Source organism: Poeciliopsis prolifica, unplaced genomic scaffold (assembly GCF_027474105.1).
Source record: "Poeciliopsis prolifica strain line A6 unplaced genomic scaffold, Auburn_PproV2 SCAFFOLD069, whole genome shotgun sequence".
In the NCBI taxonomy this organism is placed as follows: Eukaryota; Metazoa; Chordata; class Actinopteri; order Cyprinodontiformes; family Poeciliidae; genus Poeciliopsis; species Poeciliopsis prolifica.
Window position 1 is genome coordinate 1,691,073 of NW_026562444.1, and position 20,218 is coordinate 1,711,290.

The 20,218-nt window shown below is 43.9% G+C and overlaps 1 pseudogene and 1 gene segment (V, D, J or C); one reads left to right on the forward strand and one right to left on the reverse strand.

Annotated features, from left to right (window-relative positions):
* The window catches only part of LOC129351712 (zinc finger protein 771-like), a 67,666-nt pseudogene that overhangs the window by 22,383 nt on the left and 25,065 nt on the right, over window positions 1-20,218 (forward strand).
* LOC129351671 (T cell receptor alpha variable 9-2-like) lies at window positions 18,800-19,681 on the reverse strand. The segment is given in 3 exon segments: window positions 18,800-19,012; window positions 19,247-19,536; window positions 19,619-19,681. Coding segments are annotated over 3 exon segments (549 nt in total).

Below are 20,218 nucleotides of genomic sequence, written 5' to 3' on the forward strand. Positions count from 1 at the left end.
TCAGAGCAGCTGTGGTTAAGTTTGCAGTGACACTTGGGAACAGAGAACCCTGAAGTTCTGGTTCTGATGGACTCAAATAAACCCAGGTCTTTCATGGAGACCTGGGTTTATAGAATGTATTGCTGCCCCAAACATAATGATAAAGACTCAGATATCAGCTGTTTGCTGTGAAATGTGTTTCATAAGACTTTAGGACATGAGGCTGACTTAAACCTGCAGCTCAGACAGGAAGAGGAGCAGCTGAGATGTTCCTGTCTTCAGACGAGCTGCTGAATCAGTCAGGATTCAGTTTCTGCCCGCTGATCATCATTTAACTCATAGTTGCGCTCCACTGTGCTGAGCAGCTGTGATACGACTGCATGTCCCTCTGCTGTTACTGCTTAATATCGTACAACAACCGAAAGAGGCAAAACGTTTTCCATGAATATAGATTAGCATGAAACTGAATTACAGTGAATTAAATTCGGTGGGCGCTGGAAGTCATTTCTACAGTCCCAGGAGGAGGAGGGACTGAACAGCTGGTCCATGTGCAGCAGGATGGATCCAGGATTTTATCTTGTTTCCACCAAAGTCTGACCTGAAGGTTTGGAGTTTGCAGCTTCGGCTGATCAGAAACGACTGGTGATCCGTGTGTTTCAGCTCTGCATGTTTTACACATTTGTTCACACGGTTTGGTTTGAGTTAACAGGCTGCAGGCATGTGAATGTTGAACCAGGGAACATCTGGAACATGCAGGAGGCTCCTAGTCTGGTCTCCTGCTGCTGTAGCCCATTTGCTTCAATATTTCACACATTCTGAGTTCAGATATGGTTTTGTGCTTCCTAGCTTAGCTTAGCACTATGTAAATGAAATGACTATTGATCTTGATCAGTCTCTTTTGTTTCACTGTTAATTAAACATCTAGTAATCTGATGTCGGTTATTTCCGACCTTCTGAACCTTCTAACCCAGAAGAGAAAGTTCTTCTGTTTCTTGCAGATGTAATTTGTCTCTATCTGGTGTGAAAATGACGTGAGATTCATCCCATCATTTCAAGCTGAAGATTCTTCACTTTCACAGTAAAGAGTAAAATTTGAATGTCCTGCAGATTATTTATCTCAACTGACTTCAGCAGGAGAAAGAGATGAAACAGTGTCACAATTAAATAACCTGGTGTCTCGAGTCAAAGGCTCCTTTGCAGAACCAGCCCAACAACTGACACCTGAAGCTGCTGATGTTCCTCCTGAACCGACCACTGGGTTCAGGACTCTGGGTTCAGGACTCTGGGTTCAGGCCTCTGGGTTCAGGACTCTGGGTTCAGGCTCTGGGTTCAGACTCTGGGTTCAGGCTCTGGGTTCAGGACTCTGGGTTCAGGCTCTGGGTTCAGGCTCTGGGTTCAGGACTCTGGGTTCAGGCTCTGGGTTCAGGCTCTGGGTTCAGGACTCTGGGTTCAGGCCTCTGGGTTCAGGCTCTGGGTTCAGGCTCTGGGTTCAGGCTCTGGGTTCAGGACTCTGGGTTCAGGCCTCTGGGTTCAGGCTCTGGGTTCAGGCTCTGGGTTCAGGACTCTGGGTTCAGGCTCTGGGTTCAGGACTCTGGGTTCAGACTCTGGGTTCAGGCTCTGGGTTCAGGGTCTGGGTTCAGGCTCTGGGTTCAGGACTCTGGGTTCAGGACTCTGGGTTCAGACTCTGGGTTCAGGACTCTGGGTTCAGGACTCTGGGTTCAGGCCTCTGGGTTCAGGCCTCTGCGTTCAGGACTCTGGGTTCAGGCCTTTGGGTTCAGGACTCTGGGTTCAGGCCTCTGGGTTCAGGCCTCTGCGTTCAGGACTCTGGGTTCAGGCCTTTGGGTTCAGGACTCTGGGTTCAGGCCTTTGGGTTCAGGACTCTGGGTTCAGGACTCTGGGTTCAGGACTCTGGGTTCAGGCCTCTGGGTTCAGGCTCTGGGTTCAGGACTCTGGGTTCAGGACTCTGGGTTCAGGACTCTGGGTTCAGGACTCTGGGTTCAGGCTCTGGGTTCAGGACTCTGGGTTCAGACTCTGGGTTCAGGCTCTGGGTTCAGGACTCTGGGTTCAGGCTCTGGGTTCAGGCCTCTGGGTTCAGACTCTGGGTTCAGGCTCTGGGTTCAGGACTCTGGGTTCAGACTCTGGGTTCAGGACTCTGGGTTCAGGCTCTGGGTTCTGGACTCTGGGTTCAGACTCTGGGTTCAGGACTCTGGGTTCAGGACTCTGGGTTCAGACTCTGGGTTCAGACTCTGCTCTCCGTTCAGGAAGCCGGTTTCCTTTACGCAGAACTCAGTGATGCTGGTGGAGCGTTTCTCCTGAAGGCGGAGAGGGATGGAGCTGTTCATGTTTCCTGCAGCTGTTACTGGAAGGACAGCGAGGCCGTCTTCATCACTGCTGAACTCATTTATTTTCTAGTAACTCATTAGAACTACAGAAGAATCAAATGATTAAAAATATTTGATATTCCTGTAACTGTAATGCTTTTGTTGGTAGTTATTGCAAATGTCTCTTAAAATCTACCTGCTGTAAAACAAGCTGTGATAGAAAAGGATCATTTGGAGAGCAGATTAGAGGCGGAGCTTAAGATTGAAAAGAGATTAAAACCAGAGCTCTGTCTGCGTCACATGAGGACATCTAATATCTATATTTCTTTGTTATATCACAATATATATCATCAGAACATTTTCAGAAGGACTGGTGATGCATTCAGAGCCTGTCAGAAAAATCACATGCACACTTAATTAGAGACTTATTATTTCAACAACAATTTCTATTCGATGGTGATGAAAATGCCACTTTTACCATCGTAAATTTAAAATCTCGGGACCCATCGAGTATAATCGATACATCGCCTAGCCATACTCCAAAAACTGTCAACAGATAATGCGTCCCTCCTGGGCTGCGGCTCAAACGCAGCAGACAAACAGAAACTTTGGTCAGAGAAAAACCGTCAGAGCAAAGCAACTTCTGACTGCAGCTGCTTTCTGTCCAAGAAACTTTCAAGTCTTTTTCCAGAAGATGCAGTTTGTTGGGAGTATGAATAGATACGTCTGTCTCCACTTTAGTGTCAGCGTTAGAGAAAGACAGGTTAGGTTGAATGAGGAAGTAGCATTTCTACTGGCGTCTTTATTCTGCCTGTCAGTGATTAGCAGCTGCAACCACAGCGACTCTGATCAAGCAGGATGATCAGAATCCATCTGATATGACGCTGAGCTGTGAATACCACTTCCCTCCTCTTTGAAGAGGAGTCAGATATCTGTGTTCAGGTTTTTGTACAGCCTCTTCTCCACTTTGTATCACTGTGTTTCCAGAGCGCAGTAGCAGAGAGCCGCGTCTGCCGGGGTCAGCTCTCTGATGCTCAGCTCACTGGAGGAAGACGATGCTGCTGATCCAGGATCAGGAACCATGTTGTTTCTAGAGGACAAACAGGAGCCTGAAGGTCAGAACGACGTCTGGCCCAGTGCAGGACAGCAGACCCACATGTTGTCTCCTGCTGGACTGAACCAGAATCCCTGACCTTAAACTGACCTCTACTGAGAGACAGAAGCAACAGGAGGAGAGCAACATGTCTGGAGTCCTGAGAGCCACACAGCAGATCAACAATGAAGGAAGAACAAATGATGGAGGAGCTGAAGGTCAGTGGGCGGGGCCACTACAACTCAACCAATCAGAGAGTTTTTCTGCTTCCTCAGCAGCTCCGTCTCTGATCTTTGCTGCTTCATGTCTCTGTTGTCTTTGTCTTCAGTCCAACGACTCAACAACCAGTGGGAGTGAGGCCCTCTAGTGGCTGCTGTGCAGTACTGCAGGTTTTAGTGGTTTAACAGGGAGTGAGGCCCTCTAGTGGCTTTTGTGCAGTACTGCAGGTTTTAGTGGGTTAACAGGGAGTGAGGCCCTCTAGTGGCTGCTGTGCAGTACTGCAGGTTTTAGTGGGTTAACAGAGAGTGAGGCCCTCTAGTGGCTGCTGTGCAGTACTGCAGGTTTTAGTGGTTTAACAGGGAGTGAGGCCCTCTAGTGGCTTTTGTGCAGTACTGCAGGTTTTAGTGGGTTAACAGGAGTGAGGCCCTCTAGTGGCTGCTGTGTGCAGTACTGCAGGTTTTAGTGGGTTAACAGGGAGTGAGGCCCTCTAGTGGCTGCTGTGCAGTACTGCAGGTTTTAGTGGGTTAACAGAGAGTGAGGCCCTCTAGTGGCTGCTGTGCAGTACTGCAGGTTTTAGTGGGTTAACAGAGAGTGAGGCCCTCTAGTGGCTGCTGTGCAGTACTGCAGGTTTTTGTTCAGGGTTCTGGTGTTTCCTGTCACTGTGGGCCTCACAGCGCAGTAGTACACAGCAGAGTCTGTCACTGCAGCAGAGGAGATCAGCAGATGACTTGATTTAAGTCACTCACTTTAAATCCATTTGAGATTCTGACTTTAAGATTAGCGTTCCAGCTCCAGAGTGAGAGATCAGAAACTCTGGCTTTTCTCCTGGATTTTGTCGATACCAGAAAAATAGTCATCTGCAGCTGTTTTTTTGGAGTAATTGTAGGACAGCGTAACAGAGCTGCCTTCCAGGCTGAACTTTTCATCCACATGTGCATTAATGTTGGCAGTTGACACCTATAAGGAAAATAATTGTTCTTTAATTTAGTACAATGAAAGGAAATCATAATCCTCTGAATGCAACTTTGTATATCAGAATCAACCTGACCTGTTAGCAGAGAGGCGATGAGCAGAGACAGACCATAATAGTCCATGATGAGCAGAGTTGATGTTGGAGAGTTGAACTGAACTGAAGGAGGAAGTTTGAGTCTCTTTAGAGATCAGGATCAGATCAGCTCCTCCCTGAAGCTCTCTGTCTCGCTCTCAGCATTTCACTGCCAGATGTTTCGTAATGTTGAAAATGAAGTGAAAGGTTGATGGAGACGACATCTGCAGCTTTCTGTGTGTCCACATGCGCTCCTCTATCATGTGGAGGCACAAGGCTCAGTTCAGCCATCTTAGATCTGCTCTGTATTTGCTTCCACTTGGCTGCATACTAAACAAGCGTTTCCACTCTTATGATGAGAGATATTTTACTCCTGAGAATAAAGATGGCAGCTGCACTAAGTCATTATATTGTGTCTCAAAAGACTCTGAGTTTTCCTCCAGTCTTGCTGCCTGCCCAGTTTCTCTCTCAGCATATCAGGATCTGCAGAGAAATTAACCTTTTTTAAATAAAAGCCTTATTAGATCTTCTGTTTGAACAGAGATGAGTGTCTTCAATTAATCTGATAGTTTTACTTTGTCAATCTCTGGATTTTATTTATCTTCTCATCCCAACTGATACCTTTATTATATTAAATCATTAAAATCGTTTCTAACTCATCTCAAGATTCTGGCTTCAGTTAGAAAATGGAAAGGAAAAAAATTATCTCATTAAGAGGTGAACTTAATGACTGCTATGAGCATGATGTCCTGCAGTGGATAATGTGGGGTACTATGTAGTTGTTGCTCTGCAGGTTTTTGTTCAGGGTTCTGGTGTTTCCTGTCACTGTGGGCTGCAGAGCGCAGTAGTACACAGCAGAGTCTGACAGATGCAGATCCTGGATCGTCAGACCAAACTCTGAGTTGTTGACCTTCGCATCAAATCTGGTGCTGCTGAACTCTGGAGCTTTATCTCTTATTTTAGCATATTCTTTCAGCATGTACTTTGGGAAACTGTTTCTTCTTGTTTGTACCAGAACAAGGCATAATTAGTACCACTGGTCTCAAAGGTAACATCCCAGAGTCAGTGATTCTCCTGCTGCAGCAGCAACTTCTCCTCCTGTCTGCTTCACTGAGTCTCCTTTACACTCTGGGAAGACAGAACATGCAGAGGAAGAGACGGATCAATAAAGATGATTGATTAAAGGAGAACAATCAGCAGCTTTAAAGACTCCATGTAGAGGAACATCTTTGTATCTTACCAGAGAAAAGAGCAGCCAGAATAATCCACAGCCAATGTTCCATCTGTCCAACAAGGTTTAAATCAGCAGGAGAAAGCAGCTGATGTTCAACATTCAGTCTGACTATTGTTCTCTTCACAGCACCACTTCTTATTGACACAATGCTGGAGCACAGAGCACAAGGAGAGCGCCGCCTACTGGAGCATGGCGCCCTCTAGTGGCTGCTGTGCAGTACTGCAGGTTTTTTGTGGATTAACAGGGAGTGAGGCCCTCTAGTGGCTGCTGTGCAGTACTGCAGGTTTTAGTGGGTTAACAGGGAGTGAGGCCCTCTAGTGGCTGCTGTGCAGTACTGCAGGTTTTAGTGGGTTAACAGGGAGTGAGGCCCTCTAGTGGCCGCTGTGCAGTACTGCAGGTTTTTTGTTCAGGGTTCTGGTGTTTCCTGTCACTGTGGGCTGCAGAGCGCAGTAGTACACAGCAGAGTCTGTCACTGCAGCAGAGGAGATCAGCAGATCCATCTGGGTTTTATCATCATTCATGTTGAAGTAGAAACCAGGAAACGGCTGAGATGTTTGTGTTCCTGTTCCTGAGTGGGAGATCAGGAACTGTGGAGGTTTTCCAGGATATTGACGATACCAGAAGAAATAATCAGTTGTGGCTTGTTTTGAATATTTATAGGCGATTTTAGCAGAGTTGTCGTCTAATCTGAAGATTTCCTCGTCAAGAGGATAAGTTGATCACAGCCGACACCTTAAAGAAAAAATATTTTTCCGTCTTTAAGTTTCAACGGTTTTTATAGGGAAACATTTAAACCTTAACAGTTCAAAGCGCATCGAACCAATCTGACCTGTTTAGCAGAGAGGCGATGAGCAGAGACAGACCATAATAGTCCATGATGAGCAGAGTTGATGTTGGAGAGTTGAACTGAACTGAAGGAGGAAGTTTGAGTCTCTTTAGAGATCAGGATCAGATCAGCTCCTCCTCTTCCTCCTTTTCCTCCTCTTCCTCCTCCTCCTCTTCCTCCTCCTCTTCCTCCTCTTCCTCCTCTCCTGCTCTTCCTCCTCTTCCTCCTCTTCCTCCTCTTCCTCCTCCTCCTCTTCCTCCTCTTCCTCCTCTCCCTGCTCTTCCTCCTCTTCCTCCTCTTCCTCCTCTCCCTCCTCTTCCTCCTCTTCCTCAGGAAGTAGAAAATCTTCAGACCAACATGTTGGACTGATCTGCAGCTCAGGATTCTGTTGAACACCATAGCGACTGCAGGAAGCCGCATCATGCAGTTTGGCCTGTGATCAAACTGTTTGATCAGGACCAGCTGGTGGGATCAGACCGAAGTCACTGTTAAAGGTACGCTGCTGCTGGCGCTCTGACTAAAACCAGGAAGCTCGAGCTCTTCGGGATCATTGGTAAGTTTAACTGATCCAGGTTCAGTTCTGTGGTTTGTTCCAAATACAGACTGAAAGGCTTCTCATACGTCCTTCTATAGATGGAAACATCTCAGGTCAGTTTACACGATTGTACAGAAACAGATCTACTGAATCGTCTCACCCATCTCATGATGAAACTGAGTCTTCATCGTTCTCATTGGTCAGGTTGAGCAACTTGACGCCACATCGTTGTGTTTCTGTCTAAATTTGCTCTGTTCTGATCAATTCTCTGTCTCCTGCTGTGATGGGATTTTCAGTGTTTCTCATGCAGCTATTCTTAATCTTAGCGCCACGGCCACAGCGCCTCCTAGAGGGAATCAGAGAATCGCCAAGTTTCTACCTGGCAATTTAATTTGTGGATTATAAGGCTATGTTTTTATTTGCATTTTAAATTATTTCTAAAAGATACAATTTTAAATATTTTTTTACCACATTTTTTGAGCACATAATTTAATTTAAGCAATATTCACATTTTCTCCAGGTTTTTAGAGTCTTACGCCTTTGGTAGTCATTAAAAGTAGTCTACCAAAATATTCTAGAAAAATTATGTTGAATGTAAAAGTCAACATTTTATACATTTTTGAAATATCAGAAACTTAGGGTTTCCAGAGTCAGAACTTTTTGTCTCCAAACTCATAAATTGTCCTGATTTGCGGTTGTAATGGTAGGATGGAAGCGGAGGACTCAGGCTGCTGAACAGTGATGATGTTTTTTATGAAGGGAATGAAGGCAGGAGGCTTGGAGCTCAGAACTGGTAGCAACTGGAGTAACACAGACGACGACAATAAAGGCGAGAAACAGACAGCTGGTATCAATGAGGGGCAACACGAGCGACACAAACCCAAATGAACACAGAACGACCAAATCCTCACAGAAATCTGTTGTTTCTAGAACTTTTCTGGGAGTAATCTCAAAATGTAAGAGTTTTTTCTTCCTTTTTTAATCTTTCAGCTCTAATACGCTGGAATATCAGAGGCCAAACAATTTTACTCTTGCAGTTTTGATCACTTCATGCCCTGTTCAGGAAGTTGATTTATGTGCAGACGATACATAAATTAATTAGAGCATCACTTTAATATGCAATTAGTTTAATGTTTATGTTTCGTAAACATTAAATATAATGATTACTTTAATTAGATTTTTACATTGATCATAAGTCAAGTCAGTTGTCACTAAACCAATCCTGGATCAGTTGGAGGCTTCAGAGCAGCACTGGTAACTCTCAGCAAATGGAGTAACAAGGGAGGATTGGAGGAGCTGAAGGTCAGTGGGCGGGGCCACTACAACTCAACCAATCAGAGTTTCTGCTTCCTCAGCAGCTCCGTCTCTGATCTTTGCTGCTTCATGTCTCTGTTGTCTTTGTCTTCAGTCCAACGACTCAACAACCAGTGGGAGTGAGGCCCTCTAGTGGCTGCTGTGCAGTACTGCAGGTTTTAGTGGTTTAACAGGGAGTGAGGCCCTCTAGTGGCTGCTGTGCAGTACTGCAGGTTTTAGTGGTTTAACAGGGTGAGCCCTCTAGTGGCTGCTGTGCAGTACTGCAGGTTTTAGTGGTTTAACAGGGAGTGAGGCCCTCTAGTGGCTGCTGTGCTACTGCAGTTTTTAGTGGTTTAACAGGAGTGAGGCCCTCTAGTGGCTGCTGTGCATACTGCAGGTTTTAGTGGTTAACAGGGGGGAGGCCCTCTAGTGGCTGCTGTGCAGTACTGCAGGTTTTAGTGGATTAAACAGGGAGTGAGGCCCTCTAGTGGCTGCTGTGCAGTACTGCAGGTTTTTGTTCAGGGTTCTGGTGTTTTCCTGTCACTGTGGGCCTCACAGCGCAGTAGTACACAGCAGAGTCTGTCACTGCAGCAGAGGAGATCAGCAGATTTATATTTCTTCCCTTCACATCAATGTCCAGTCCAGCCGTTTCCTCCTTCAGTATTTTTCCTGATCCCAGGTGGTAGAGCAGGAACTCTGGAGGTTTCCCTGCATATTGGCGATACCAGTAGAACTCATCGCTTCCAGATGCTTCTTTAGAAAATGTGTAGGTCAGAGAAGCGGAGCCGCCCTCTGAAGTGAAGCTTTCTGCCACCAGAGGAGATAGTTGTTGAGACTCGACACCTGAAGGCAGAGAAACCTGTTAGTTATCAAACTAAACTGAGTCACAATCATGAGGTGTAGAATAAGATTATCAGCATATTTATAATCTGACCTGTTAGCAGAGAGGCGATGAGCAGAGACAACCATAATAGGCCATGATGAGCAGAGTTGATGTTGGAGAGTTGAACTGAACTGAAGGAGGAAGTTTGAGTCTCTGAGTTCAGGATCAGATCAGCTCCTCCTCTTCCTCCTCTTCCTCCTCTTCCTCTCAGCTTCAGCTGATCTCTGGTGGAAATTTAAAGTTTTTCCCTCTGAACTTTCAGAACTATCAATTATGTAAAAAGACATTTGAGACGTGAGCTTAACAGAGTTTGTAGATAAACAGTTTTATTTTAACTGTTCTGCTGCAGATGGCCGGTTGGTTTGAAACTGCCAATAATATAACAATGATATAGTTTATTGATTGATACATTTTTACAAAACAATGTAATCAGATTCAGTTAAACAGCCATAAACTGCAGCCCCTGCTCCATCATCATCCTTTATTTATCAAAATTTCTGAACACAATCAGTTCATTGATGCAGAAACTTTCTGTTTTATTCTCACTTTAACATAAAGTAACAATCAGTATTGAACTTGACATATTTCACTCTTTACCAGGATTAGATTAGGACTTGATCACATCCAATCAGGTTACTGCCGCAGTTTTATTTATTAAATATGGCTGCAAGATTTCTGCGAATTTATGAAAATGTTCATCTTGATATTAGATTTAGATAAAGATGAACAATAACAGGTTTAATCCAAAATCACATCATATTATCAGTTTGTTGGTTTGGAAATACGTTTTAGTTTGAAAAGCAGTGATGCAGCTTTACATCTCAGATTTTTATAAACAGACAGAATCCTGACAAACATTACAGGGAGTGAGGCCCTCTAGTGGCTGCTGTGCAGTACTGCAGGTTTTTGTTCAGGGTTCTGGTGTTTCCTGTCACTGTGGGCTGCAGAGCGCAGTAGTACACAGCAGAGTCTGTCAGACGGAGATCCTGGATCGTCAGGTTGAATGTCTTGTCGTTGATTTCTGCATTGAATCTGTTGTTGTTGAACTCTGGAGCTTTATCTCTCGTTGTGAAGTATTGCTTAAGCATGTACTTTGGGAAACTGTTTTCTTCTTGTTTGTACCAGAACAAGGCATCAGTTCCTCCACTGGGTTTAAAGGTACATCCCAGAGTCAGTGATTCTCCTGCTGCTGCAGCAACTTCTCCTCCTGTCTGCTTCACTGAGTCTCCTTTACACTCTGGGAAGAACAGAACATGCAGAGGAAAGACGGATCAATAAAGATGATTGATTAAAGGAGAACAATCAGCAGCTTTAAAGACTCCATGTAGAGGAAACATCTTTGTATCTTACCAGAGAAAAGAGCAGCCAGAATAATCCACAGCCAATGTTCCATCTGTCCAACAAGGTTTAAATCAGCAGGAGAAAGCAGCTGATGTTCAACATTCAGTCTGACTATTGTTCTCTTCACAGCACCACTTCTTATTGACACAATGCTGGAGCACAGAGCACAAGGAGAGCGCCGCCTACTGGAGCATGGCGCCCTCTGGTGGAGAGAGAGGTGGAGTCCAGCAGAGAGAACGAGGCTTCAGCAGCTGGGCAGATGTTCAGGAGGAACTGAATCTACTGGATCTACTGGATATTGTCAGCAGATTTTCTCTGAATGTGTGAGGATGAGTCGATGTTCTGAACCTGATCAGAGACTCATCTGTCCTACATGAACCACCAGATGCTGCAGAGCTTTTTGCTGAAATGTCCAGCTGCAGAAGAAGAAAAGTCGCCCAAAAGAACCAGCGTCCTGTAACACCGGAGGCTCCAATGGGCCTGAATCACATCAACGATAAATTAAACCTCCTGATGAAGGTTTTCAGGCTCAGTTTTACTGCAGAAGAGATGCATCTGATAGTCACTGGATAAAAGCCCCCTGCTGTGATTTGTCTCCATCAGGGTAAAAACAACTTGAATCAAATTATTAATAATCAAACTCATCAATATTTACAGGCAGTTATTGGTGAGAAACTTACAGAAAAGCAGAATCGATGGTGGGCTCAGTGAAGACGATGCTGCTGATCCAGGATCAGAAACCAAGTTGTTTCTGGAGGACAAACAGGAGCCTGAAGGTCAGAACGACGTCATAGTTACAGCGCAGTGAGACAGGCTGTCCTCTTGTCCACGGCCACCAAGGGGCCCCTCACTGGAGCTGAATTGTTTTTTTTTAGTCACAATTTCCTTGTCATTATCAAATCAAATTTTATTTAAGCTCGTTTCAGCAGCAAGGCATTTCAAAATCCTTTACATCATAAACACAAAAACACAAAGTGTTGGAAATTGTGATATTATTCATCAAATATTTGTTATTCTCATCTAATCTAATAGTATTATCTTCTTCTATGCAGTTATTAATTGATCTCATTATAGAATTAAGAATGAGATCAAGAGGATGGGATGTCAACTGCAGTGGATCTGGACTGGATCGAATTCATGGCGGGAGTTTTTGTTACACCATTCAGAGAAGATGTCAAAGCAACGGCGCCACCTGCTGGAGACTCTGAGGGTCTAATGGTGCCAATCACTTCCATATGTTTTGGGACTGCCAGGTAATAAGACCATATTGGGAAGAGCTCCATAAACACATTGAAAACATATTTCATGTGAACATACCATTTAATGTGAAACGATGTATCTGGGTAACTTACGGTTGGACAATTGGACCAACTCAGACAAAAAGCTGCTGGCTGTCCTACTGGCAGCCAGTAAGAAATGCATCACAGGAAAAGGCTGAAACCGGACCCACCTACTGTCCATGAACGGATTGAAATTGTTATCGGATTATGCTATGGAAAGGATTTCTTTCTCCCTCCAACTTGAAAAAGGTAAATTTTACAAGATCTGGACCAAATGGACTGAGTATGTAAACCCAGTCAGATCAGACTTCACTTGATTGTTCTTGTGATTTATATGTACAGCCCTTCTATATTCTTGAGATCTTCTATTGCTTGAAGTGGTGCGATCCCCATTTTTTGTTTATTTATTTTTATTTTACTTAGTCTATTCGGGTTTGTTTTTTGTTTGTTTGTTGTGTTCAATTTTGTTCAAACTTGTTATCGTTTATAACTAAGACTGTTAAAAAACACCAGAAAGGCGATATGGATAAAACCACCTGGATTCCATGCTGTCACCTCATGTACGACTTCAATGAGTAACAATATAATTATTGTATGTGATCGAAATTATCTTTCTAAATAAAAAAAAAAAAAAGAATGTTTCCATTATTATTGATTTACTCTGATTTTTTCTGAGTTTCTCAGAAGTTCTCACTGATGAAAAGCAGAGACAACAGTCTTCCTGCAGGGTTGGTGAAGAGCTCTGCTTCATTTGAGTTGCTGTCACTGTGAAGGTTGACTAAATATTCTGTTTAACTGTTTCTGGAAGGAGATTAACTAGTGCAGAATGATTGCGTTACTTAGTGAATGACGTTTGGCGCTGTAGCTGTGTAATGAGTTGTTTCCTCTCTTTAGAGCTACAGCGTCTTTGTGATTAGGGATCCTGAAAACAATAAAAAGAGAGGAGCAGACAAATGTGCTTCAGAGCGGCAGGAGATTGTAACTGAAGCACATCTCTGTCTGTTCTCCTCGCGAGTAAGAAAGAATCTAACTCTCTAGTCTTTCCTGTCATTGTTAATATGTGTTTTATAGGTGTTTAACCCTAACACCAAGTCATGTATCATGGAATAAACAATACATTGTTCCATATTACATTTCAAATAAAACTCTAATCAGGTGTGTTTTTAGTCGAGATTTAAAGGAAGTCAGGGTTTCTGCTGTTTTACAGTTTTCTGGAAGTTTGTTCCAAATTTTTGGTGCATAGATGCTGAAAGCTGCTTCTCCTCTCTTGGTTCTGGTTCTGGGGATGCAGATCAGAACCAGAACCAGAACCTGAGAGTCTGGAAGGTTGATACAACAACAGCAGATCTTTGATGTATTGTGGTGCTAAACCGTTCAGTGATTTATAAACTAACAACAGTATTTTAAAATCTATTCTTTGAGCTACAGGGAGCCAGTGGAGGGACTTTAAAACTGCTGTTATGTCTCTATCTTCCTGGTTCTAGTGAGAACAGGAGCAGCAGCTTCTGGATCAGCAGCTTCTGGATCAGCAGCTTCTGGATCAGCTGGTTCTGGATCAGCTGGTTCTGGATCAGCAGCTTCTGGATCAGCTGGTTCTGGATCAGCAGCTTCTGGATCAGCTGCAGCTGGAGGATTGATTTGTTGGTCAGGCCTGCGAAGACGCTGTTACAATAATCAATGAGACTAAAGATAAACGCATGGATGAGTTTCTCTAGATCTGGCTGAGACATTAGTCCTCTAATCCTGGAGATGTTCTTCAGGTGATAGAAGGCCGACTTTGTAACTGTCTTTATGTGGCTCGCAAGGTTCAGGTCAGAGGTCATCACTACTCCAAGGTTTCAGGCTGATCGCTAGTTTTTAGTTGTAATAACTGAAGCTGTGCATTGACTCTAGATCTATAGCTATAGATCTATAGCTATAGATCTATAGCTATAGATCTATAGCTATAGATCTATAGCTATAGATCTAGAGCTATAGATCTATAGCTATAGATCTATAAATATATATCTATAGCTATAGATCTATAGCTCTTGCTCTATAGTTGAACTATATAGAGCAAGAGCATGTGACCTTTGACCTCTTTGATGACACGTTTCCAATTGAAACAAAGTAATCCCGTTTCTTTATGTAAGATTCAAACCAGTCGATTCAGTAAAATGTCCTGGTCGACACTGAGGTCCAACAGAACCAGAACCGAGGTTCCACCACCGTTCAGAGATGGTGGTGGAACAGAGGACACTGTCTAAACTCAGTCCTAGAGGACACTGTCTAAACTCAGTCCTAGAGGACACTGTCTAAACTCAGTCCTAGAGGACACTGTCTAAACTCAGTCCTAGAGGACACTGTCTAAACTCAGTTCAGTCCTAGAGGACACTGTCTAAACTCAGTCCTAGAGGACACTGTCTAAACTCAGTTCAGTCCTAGAGGACACTGTCTAAACTCAGTCCTAGAGGACACTGTCTAAACTCAGTCCTAGAGGACACTGTCTAAACTCAGTCCTAGAGGACATTGTCTAAACTCAGTCCTAGAGGACACTGTCTAAACTCGGTTCAGTCCCAGAGGACACTGTCTAAACTCAGTCCTAGAGGACACTGTCTAAACTCAGTCCTAGAGGACACTGTCTAAACTCAGTCCTAGAGGACATTGTCTAAACTCAGTCCTAGAGGACACTGTCTAAACTCGGTTCAGTCCCAGAGGACACTGTCTAAACTCAGTCCTAGAGGACATTGTCTAAACTCAGTCCTAGAGGACACTGTCTAAACTCGGTTCAGTCCCAGAGGACACTGTCTAAACTCAGTCCTAGAGGACACTGTCTAAACTCAGTCCTAGAGGACACTGTCTAAACTCAGTCCTAGAGGACACTGTCTAAACTCAGTCCTAGAGGACATTGTCTAAACTCAGTCCCAGAGGACACTGTCTAAACTCAGTTCAGTCCTAGAGGACACTGTCTAAACTCAGTCCTAGAGGACATTGTCTAAACTCAGTCCTAGAGGACACTGTCTAAACTCGGTTCAGTCCCAGAGGACACTGTCTAAACTCAGTCCTAGAGGACACTGTCTAAACTCAGTCCTAGAGGACACTGTCTAAACTCAGTCCTAGAGGACATTGTCTAAACTCAGTCCTAGAGGACACTGTCTAAACTCAGTCCTAGAGGACACTGTCTAAACTCAGTCCTAGAGGACATTGTCTAAACTCAGTCCTAGAGGACATTGTCTAAACTCAGTCCCAGAGGACATTGTCTAAACTCAGTCCTAGAGGACATTGTCTAAACTCAGTTCAGTCCTAGAGGACACTGTCTAAACTCAGTCCTAGAGGACATTGTCTAAACTCAGTCCTAGAGGACACTGTCTAAACTCAGTCCTATAGGACATTGTCTAAACTCAGTTCAGTCCTAGAGGACACTGTCTAAACTCAGTCCTAGAGGACACTGTCTAAACTCAGTCCTAGAGGACACTGTCTAAACTCAGTCCTAGAGGACATTGTCTAAACTCAGTCCTAGAGGACATTGTCTAAACTCAGTCCCAGAGGACACTGTCTAAACTCAGTTCAGTCCTAGAGGACACTGTCTAAACTCAGTCCTAGAGGACATTGTCTAAACTCAGTCCTAGAGGACACTGTCTAAACTCAGTCCTAGAGGACATTGTCTAAACTCAGTCCTAGAGGACACTGTCTAAACTCAGTCCTAGAGGACATTGTCTAAACTCAGTCCTAGAGGACACTGTCTAAACTCAGTTCAGTCCTAGAGGACACTGTCTAAACTCAGTCCTAGAGGACATTGTCTAAACTCAGTCCTAGAGGACACTGTCTAAACTCAGTTCAGTCCTAGAGGACACTGTCTAAACTCAGTCCTAGAGGACACTGTCTAAACTCAGTCCTAGAGGACATTGTCTAAACTCAGTCCTAGAGGACACTGTCTAAACTCGGTTCAGTCCCAGAGGACACTGTCTAAACTCAGTCCTAGAGGACATTGTCTAAACTCAGTCCTAGAGGACACTGTCTAAACTCGGTTCAGTCCCAGAGGACACTGTCTAAACTCAGTCCTAGAGGACATTGTCTAAACTCAGTCCTAGAGGACACTGTCTAAACTCGGTTCAGTCCCAGAGGACACTGTCTAAACTCAGTCCTAGAGGACACTGTCTAAACTCAGTCCTAGAGGACACTGTCTAAACTCGGTTCAGTCCTAGAGGACACTGTCTAAACTCAGTCCTAGAGGACACTGTCTAAACTCAGTCCTAGAGGACACTGTCTAAACTCGGTTCAGTCCTAGAGGACACTGTCTAAACTCAGTCCTAGAGGACACTGTCTAAACTCAGTCCTAGAGGACACTGTCTAAACTCAGTCCTAGAGGACATTGTCTAAACTCAGTCCTAGAGGACATTGTCTAAACTCAGTCCCAGAGGACATTGTCTAAACTCAGTCCTAGAGGACACTGTCTAAACTCGGTTCAGTCCTAGAGGACATTGTCTAAACTCAGTCCTAGAGGACACTGTCTAAACTCAGTCCTAGAGGACATTGTCTAAACTCAGTTCAGTCCTAGAGGACACTGTCTAAACTCGGTCCTAGAGGACACTGTCTAAACTCAGTCCTAGAGGACACTGTCTAAACTCAGTCCTAGAGGACATTGTCTAAACTCAGTTCAGTCCTAGAGGACATTGTCTAAACTGGGTTCAGTCCCTCAGTAAAAGGTTCGTCTCACTGGTTTGTTCAGCTGAGGATTAAAACTCTTTTGTCCTTCAGTCCATCAGGCTCTATGATGCTGCTGCCTCTGGGAGGGGCAATAGAGGGAGGCGGGGCAACTAGCATTCTAACATATTGAAGCACTTTCTACACGTCTTCCAGTGGTGATGCATTTATTATATTTATTTTATTTCATGTATGTTTTAAAGATTTTTAATGTTGTGTGGATATGAATTCTTGTGAGCTACAGACAGACGACCTCAATTTCCCTGTGGGATTAATAAAGATTTTCTGTTCTATATGGATATCATTGAATACTTTGACTAGGCCAGTCTCCGTGCTGTGGTAACCATGGAAACCAGATTGGAAAGAGTGAAAGCAGTTGGTCATCATGAGGAAACTATTTCATTGTTTACACAGTTTTTTCAATAACTTTGCTGATGAATGGGAGGTCAGAGGTCAGAGGTCGGCCTGTAATTCTGCAATAGTGATTTGTCCAGGTTGTTCTTTTTTAACAGTGGTTTAATAACTGCTGTTTTCAAAGCCTGGGGGAAAACACCTGATGTAAGCGATGAGTTACTATTTGGATCAGATCAGTAGCAATAACAGGCAGGACTTTCTTAAAGAAATGTTCTAGAGTTATAGATCTAGAACATCCAGACAGCAGGAGCTTGAACTTAACTGACTTATAATTTCTTCTAGGGTTTTAGAATGAAGTAGTTGAAAATGGGTCATTTTTCCTGTATTTGTTCTGTTTGGGTTCAGCAATGGTTCTGGCTTTAGAGTCAATGTGCAGATTAATCCTCTGATTCTTTGGATTTTCTCTGAAAAGAAGCTGGAAAACTTGTTCCATCAGCATTAGATTGGATTCAGGTGGAAACGTCATAGGAGGGTTTGTGAGCCTGTCAACTGTTGCAAATAAAGCTCCAGCATTGTTCATGGTTTTGTTTATGACAACTGCAAAGAAAGCCTCCCTTGCATGTTTTAGTGTTGAGTGATAGTTACATAGTCTTTCTTTATAGATGTCATTATGAACGTGAAGTTGAGTTTTACACCATTTTGGTTTTGCTCTGCGACAAACAGTTATGTACTCACAACTGTTTGTGCTTTTCTCCATGGAGATTTCTTTCTACCAGTCAAAACCTTTCGTTTAATTGGGCCAATAGAATCAATGATATATGAAACTTTAGCCTGAAAATCATCTACCAACTGATCTACATCATTACAGCTTAAGGGTGAGGAGGAAGAGTAGATTTGATTAAATGTTTCTGCTGTTTTCTGTGAAAGAACGTTTTGTGACAGTAGCTGTTTGTCCAAGTGGGTCAAAGAATAAAGAACCTTCATAGATAACAGGAAGTGATCCGACAGGCGACATCAGTTACAGAGACATTGGAAATATTCACACCCTTACTGATAACCAGGTCCAGTGTGTGATAAAATAAAAAAGGTTTGCAGTGAGTAGCTTTATCCCATGTTTATTAAGATTGCATCCTCCTCTTCCAAAAGGTGAAAGCGCTGCCAATAGATCCAGAGGTTATTGATGAAGGTCACTGAGCTGGTAGAGCAGGTTTTAATCAGCCATTTGTTGATCGTGAGCAGCCTGGAGTGTTTTTCGTCTCCCCATTGAGGTGATGGAATGGACCACTGAGAAATAACTTCATTCTCAGTTTTCCCATAGTGTCCAGAAGAATGTTAAAGTCCTTTTTCAGAATCTCAGACTTTTGCTTTGCCAGATCGTTGGCTCCAACATGCACAACTAAAGTCTGAATATCTGGCTGATCAGTGGTTAGAGAGAGCAGTTTGTTGGTTAAATCAGATACAGTGTCACCAGGAAAATACATCACTCTTGTTTTCCTGGGATTGCAAACGTCACTGATTCCCTTTACTGCCTCATCTCCAACAACAAGCACTTTTGGGTTACCTTTAGTTTTCCTGGTGGTCGCTTTGTCCTTGGGAGCTTTGGGGGATCGATGTGTTGGTCTTGCCTCACTGTTGATGTTTGAAGGCAAAGTTTCACTCAGAGGCTCAGGCTGGAGTGCAGAAAATCTGTTTTTCAGTGGGATTCCCACAGAGTCAGAATGTTTTGAGGCTCTTGCTGGTTGCTTTGTCCCTGGGAGCGGGGTCAGCGGGGTCGGTGGGGTCAGCGGGGTCGGTGGGGTCAGCAGGGTCGGTGGAGGCGTTTTGGTTGCAGCTGCTTGTTTGTCTTTCTTTGGCGGAGCAGGCGTTGAAGCTGAAGGTGGGTTTCGGCTCAGAGCCGGCCACGCTGATTCGTCCAGGTGCGGGGTTCTACCTGATAATCGTCTCATCGGATCCACAGTGCCAGACTCCCGTTTCGGCTTGGCACCCAGAGCGTTCCAGGGTGAGCTGCTCGGTGCAGGGTGCACAACCTCTCCCTTGATTTGAGGAAGGGTCGTCTCATTTCCACAGGTGGATTATCAGGGAGTGAGGCCCTCTAGTGGCTGCTGTGCAGTACTGCAGGTTTTTGTTCAGGGTTCTGGTGTTTCCTGTCACTGTGGGCTGCAGAGCGCAGTAGTACACAGCAGAGTCTGTCACTGCAGCAGAGGAGATCAGCAGATCCATCTGGGTTTTCCTCACTTCAATCTTCAGCTCAGGAAGTTTTTTAACCCCTTCAGCTCCTGAAGCAGAGTGGGAGATCAGAACCTCTGGAGGTTCTCCTGGGTTCTGACGGTACCAGTAGAAATAGTCGTTGCTTCGAGCTTCTCTGGCTAGACCGTAAGTTAGATTAACAGAACTGCCTTCGAAGCTGATCAGTTCGATCTTCATGGGACTGAGTTCATCACATCTGATTCCTGATGGAGGAAAAATGAGTTCAAAATGAAACGATTCACAGAGAATCGAGTTTAATTTAGTCATAAAACATTTTTATCTGACCTGTTAGCAGAGAGGCGATGAGCAGAGACAGACCATAATAGTCCATGATGAGCAGAGTTAATGTTGGAGAGTTGAACTGAACTGAAGGAGGAAGTTTGAGTCTCTTTAGAGATCAGGATCAGATCAGCTCCTCCTCCTGGTTCTGATCCAGGAAACCGACCCGGTTCTTCATCTCCTGAATGTTTAACTTCAGCTTGACAATTCTGTCACATTTATCACACTTTAAAATCAGCTTTAATGTCATCAGTTTATGCCTTTAGTGGTTTGAAAATATCTCAAATGTATAACTATACATGGTAAAAGAATATCAACATTGTTTTTTATTGAATATGTGAAATAAATGTAGAAATTTCAGTGTTTTGGTGGACATTTGTTCCTCTTTGCTGCCCCCTGGTGGAGGTTCAGCCTGCACCCAGATTAACTGGAATATCTGTTTCCCCATAACTTTGGCAAATATTTTTCTTTTTGAAAAAACAAATCTCAGAATCAAAGAGAAAAATGGCAGCAAATGCTCTTATTTCATAACTTCATAACCTTTGACCTTCTCACAAAGATTACACCATATTGTTTAACAGCTACAGTCTCAGATCAGCTGCAGAA